The 5,353-nt window shown below is 58.1% G+C and overlaps 1 protein-coding gene across 1 annotated transcript in view; it reads right to left on the reverse strand.

The window, feature by feature from the left end:
- Positions 1 to 1,597: 1,597 nt before the first annotated feature.
- VOLCADRAFT_119771 (uncharacterized protein) overlaps positions 1,598 to 5,353 on the reverse strand; it is a gene marked incomplete at both ends in the record, with an annotated part of 7,432 nt that continues 3,676 nt past the window's right edge. Inside the window, 5 exons of the mRNA XM_002957674.1 lie at positions 1,598 to 1,687; positions 2,308 to 2,380; positions 2,733 to 2,808; positions 3,593 to 3,796; positions 4,625 to 4,661. Of these exons, the coding sequence (XP_002957720.1) occupies positions 1,598 to 1,687; positions 2,308 to 2,380; positions 2,733 to 2,808; positions 3,593 to 3,796; positions 4,625 to 4,661 (480 nt within the window). The remainder of the gene's footprint in view (positions 1,688 to 2,307; positions 2,381 to 2,732; positions 2,809 to 3,592; positions 3,797 to 4,624; positions 4,662 to 5,353) is intronic.

Below are 5,353 nucleotides of genomic sequence, written 5' to 3' on the forward strand. Positions count from 1 at the left end.
GACTGGGTTACAGGAGGAAGGCGGTTGAAGTGGCGGGGGGAAGCAGCCGCCAGTTGCCCTCCTGGGGAAGAGGAGGTGGGAGCCCCCGGGGGGGGGCAGGTGGGGAGGGGAGGTGGATTCTGGCGGGAATGGGGTGGTGTGCGGTGTGCGGGGTAAGACGAACCACAAACAATTGCAGTGGCGGAGGGGGAGGGGGAGCGGGAGGGAGGGAAGGAGGGGGAGGGGGGGAGAGGCCAGAAAGCCCGGAGGCGGTAAAGAGGTCCGAAAAACACAAACTCGTGGACACTGCTGTACCTTTGGTGTGAAGTCAAAGACGTCGGACCAGAAGTTGTGGAAGGGGCTTAGCTTGGCTTGCCGCATATGCTCTGTCGGTAAGTCGTACGGCAGGGAGTACGCAGGGCTTATGGGATTTCGGAGACCCGGCAAAAAGGACAACGCGGTAGAAGAGGCGCTGTTTGAGATAACAACAGCTGTGGGCATGTCTGGTTGAGTACTTAAGTGTACGGCATAAGACGGTACGGAGGCGGGACAAGTCTTGTTCACCACCTTACCGCACCCGCTGGTGGGGTGGTTACAAGTGTTTGGGAGGTGTAGGGGTGTTGACGATGACGGGGCGACCAGCAGTACGGCAGTGCGGGCAGAGAGAGGGACGGACAGACAGGCAGACAGAGAGACGTGGTCGCGGAGGAGGTTTGCTGACGGCGCCGCCGCCAACTCATGGTTTCAGAGAGACTGGTGCTCTCAGGACCCCCCCACCCCCCCCCTGGGGTTCAACTGATGTAATCGGAGGAGGAGCCCCCCCCCGCACAAACACACATGCATACATAGTATTCCAAAGCCCTGGTCGTACCTTGAAGCTGCGGATACGACATGTCCAGGCACGAGAAACCCAACTGCAAAAATCCCACCGAGAAAGGTTGAGGGAGGTTGAGGGAGGTTGAGGGACCTGATTCCTCCTTCAGGTCCTTTGGTCGTTCAAAAGCCCAACCACGTATCCACGTCAAAGTGTACGGTACGGCAGGTACGGTACGGCAGGATAGACAGAAATAACTGGAGTACGGCAGAAGAAGCAGGAGCAGGAAAAGATGATGACGACATGATGGGCACCCATGTCTCTCTATTACAAAGCAAATGTGCCGATATGGCTGGCCCCCAGGCAGAAGTTTTGGCTTTTCCCTTGCTCTCTGCCGTACAAGGCCGTACAGGACAGCTGTGCGACTCCCTTTCCCCCCTCCTCCCCGGGGGACTTTCATGCCCCCAGGAGACGCAATTAGGGCCCTAAGTGTGCATACATACATACATACATACATACATACATACATACATACATACATACATACATACATACATACATACATACATACATACATACATACATACATACATACATACATACATACATACATACATACATACATACATACATACCACCCCGGGGCGCTGCACTGGAAGAGGGGAGCAACCGGAACTACCAACGGGGGGGCACCAGGTCCTACTTCCCGGATGCGCTGCTCGCAAGGCACTGGCGGCCCAAGGGCCTCGAGGCGCCACTCATGACTTTGAACTTCCCGGCTCACACACAGGACCCCCCTCCCACCGCCCGTCCCGTCGTACATCGCTGGACGACTCCACGATTGGTTTTGTACGGCAGTACAACGCGATGTTGCAGCTCATGCAATCCCGAGTCCTGCACACGGCAGTACCCGATGATGTGTGTACGGTAAGGTATGTACGTTGCGGTCACATCAGCACATGCACATACATACATACATACATACATACATACATACATACATACATAGAGTGTTGGCAGTCTGAGTCGGGGTCGGGAGCACACAAGACTAACCGACTTGTGCTGTGTGCTCCCGACCCTTGCGCTGTGTTTCGGCTTCGGCCCCCGGCTCTCGCAGCCCACAGTGTAATCTAAGTCATACATACAGAGGGTTTGGCACCACTGGTAAGGCGCGACCATTGCCACCGGGAGATCCCGGGATCGATACCCATTAGGGTCAAAGTCCTTCCGATGGTGGAAGGCAATGCGTCCCTAGTTGATGGACGGTGGTGACCTGGGATAAAGTTAACCTGCGAGTCGACCAGGAACGGAGTTGCGCCGCTGTCGACCCGGCAGATTCTGTTGGATGCTGGTGGTGGGTGCGGAACCTGAGCGATCCACTGAGAAGTTAACTAGGGTGACTGGATGAGGGTGCCCCGAAATACCGGGGAAGGCAGGGTTTCGCAGGGTAGCTACCACGGGCGAAGATACACCCCCCTGTTTCACACATCATACGCACGCACATACATACATACCTCAGTTGCCTACAAACCGTAGCCACGTTGCAGTTAGACGAGTCCCGCAGGAACACGGAGCCATCGGTGGGCCCTGCGTGTGCGTGTAGTGTGTATGGCGGGGGAGGGGAGGTTAAGTAAGGGTGTGGGTGACAGGCGTTTAGGGCTGTACGGCATCGGGAGGGTGGATGGGGGTATGAGGTAGCTCTAAGTCCTCCAATGTGAGACCCCCAACCCCCCCAGGTGGCGGGGGGTGGGGTGGGGTGGTCCCCCTTGAGGGCGCCCGTCCCCCTGACGGTGTTTGGGAGACAGCGGGGTACCGCCCACCACCACCATCTGGGGTTTGCACACCCAGACACCCCATCCCCGCCGCCTCCGACACGCCGCCACACGCACACACACACACCCACACAACCCTCTGCTCCTTCCCCCCGCTGCTTACCTACCTATGTAGATGCGGCAGTCCGTGCACTCGTCGATGGTGACCTGAGCGCAGTGGTCCAGGATGTAGATGTCGCAATTCTGTGGGGGGAGGTGGTGGTGGAGGTGGTGGTGGTAGTGATAGTGGGGGGAAGTTGGCAGGGTGAGGGACACGTTAGGGCTTTGGGGTGGGGGGGGGTTGGGGAGGATGCAGGGGGAGCAGCACATGGAGGGGGTGTAAGTACATCAAAGGTATTTCCGGGGAAAGAAAGGACACGTCGGATATGGTGGTTGGTGGTTCAGGGGGGGAGGACGCAGCGGCCGAGGGAGGGGGTAACCAGGGGGCCGCACCGCCCATATCGGTATTCCCCCGTCCTTCACTACCCGTGGGAAGGAAGGAAGCCGCACTCAGGACTCAGCCAGGCCGGGATGAGGGGAGGGAGGGAGGGGGAGGGAGGGGGAAGGGGGGAAGGGGGAAAGAAGAGGGTATAGGCACTGCGCAAGTGCGACGGTGTTATGGCGGTAGCTGGACGGGATGGAGGAGTTTGCAGCCAGTAGGGGGATTATGCGGACGAGCGCGCGTAGGTGATGATGAGGGCAGCACTGTGCTGAGCTGGCAGGGCCAGTCAGTTGCGGGACAGAAGTAGGAGCTCCGTACACATGTTGCTCCGTATAGCGCTTGATACGGCGTACGACGTGCGACATATGGCGAAGATTCTTACATATGGCGAAGACAAAAATGATTTTTTTGTCTGGTCTTATTGGGTATTAATTGAATATCCTTGAAAGCTAAGTGTGAATCTGCATGACAATTTTTCCGCACGACGGGTCTGTGCCTAGCGGCCCAAGGCCATCTGTCCAAGAAGAGGCCGACGACTGGACTTACTTCGCACTTGTCAATCATGAACGATTGTCCATTGATGCTACCGGGCATCTTTATTTTCGCCTCGCCTTTGCATTGAACAAATTGAAAGTCCTTTGGGTCAAGCTTGGGGCGAGGAATGTTGCCGATGTTGCCACAGGCAGGCTGTTTGACCGCCTGGTCGGCCGCCTGGGCTGGAGGTAACTGAGCTTTATCTGCCTCTTCTAACTGCGTTGCCATAGGGGCATACGGGGTCGAAGAGAGCGTGAAGTGGGTCATAAGCAGCTCTCAGTTGCTACTGCCAACGACCTCTTCTTTCGTGTAACATACCTTGTCGATTTGATCAAATCCACCATTATCATCTTTTGCAGCGTATGCGCGCCATCTGCGCTCCTTCGACCCGATACAACCCATTCAGCTGTGTTGGGCCGCGAGGTGCAGCGAGCACAAGTTGTCTCCCCGCACAAGGTTATGGTCGACGAGTTGAGACTGAGTTTGAAAGTCTCTTTAAATGCCTAGGAATTGAATGCTCGTTACACGACGAGTATTTATGCGCGATAAGCAACTGTCGTTTGCGAAGACTACAAATGTAGTGCCCTGTCCGAACAAAACCGTCAGCCCTAAATAACAAAGAAATGAATAATATAGAGGATGAAGAAGATGTCAAAGGAAAGCTAAGCATGTCTGCTTACTAGTCATTTTTGAGGTCCGTCGAAAGGCACCTTCCGTACATGCACGTCCTCATACCTTTCCACAACAAATGCTGGCAATGCTGCAAACCTCAGATATGTCATCTCTTCTTATCCTTCTTCTTGTTTTCCTCGCGGCCCTGCCGGGGCCGACCCGCATCACCCGGCCTGGTGTGCCCTCCCCGGCCCCGGCCCCGCCCGCCACCTCCTCCTCCCCGCCCGCCTTGGGCCCCTGATCCCATCCGTCCCAACTTCCCTCCTCGCACGCTGCTACCACTTCCACCGCCCTCCGCCTGCACCTCGCCCTCCACCCTCTTCACCCTCTTCGCCTCCCGCTGCTGCTGCTGCTGCCCTCTCTTCGACACACCTGCCCCTCCCCCGCTCGGTGGCCGGTTCCCCGGCAGCTGCTGGCGGCCCGCATGGAGCCCCCTCTCTTTCCCCCGACTCAAGGTGCCACCCCCTGGGCCCGCCCCGGCCCCGCTCTGCATCCTCCTGCCCGCAGCCTCCCCCTCCCCCTCCCCCTTCCCCTCCCCCCGCCATGTCCCCCGTTTGCCCCGCAACCCCCCCTCCCCCTCCCGGGGCCCCCGCCCCCCCGCCCCCCCAACCCCCATCCCTGCCGTGCTGGTGCTGCGACCACCAGCCCTCCCCCTCCCCTTCCCCCCTTCCTCGTCCTCGTCATCATCATCCTCGCCATCATCATCATCCAGCGTCGTCAGTGCCCTCCTCCTCCTCCTCCTCCTCCTCGCTAACGCTGTCATTACCCCCTCCTCCGAAACCAGTGCCGTCACCGCCGTCCTCCTCATTGCTATCGTCGTTGTCTGGCCTTGCCGGCACCACCTCAAAGCCCGGATCATCATCGTCATCATCACCGCCCGCTTTCCCTCCCCTCCGCAGCTGCTGTTGCTGCTTTCGCTGGTGCTGCTGCTTGCCCGGTTTGAGTGACGCCGGAGTGGGGGCGGCAAAGTTCCGGAGGGGGGGTGGAGGGAAGGGAGGGAGGGGGGACATCAGCAACACACAGGGTGGCAAAAAGGGTCGGGAGGGGGAAACCCTTTCTACCCCCCCACCATTACTAGGAAAACAAAAACAAGTCAGTCCA

This window comes from Volvox carteri (assembly GCF_000143455.1).
Source record: "Volvox carteri f. nagariensis unplaced genomic scaffold VOLCAscaffold_77, whole genome shotgun sequence".
Taxonomy (NCBI): Eukaryota; Viridiplantae; Chlorophyta; class Chlorophyceae; order Chlamydomonadales; family Volvocaceae; genus Volvox; species Volvox carteri.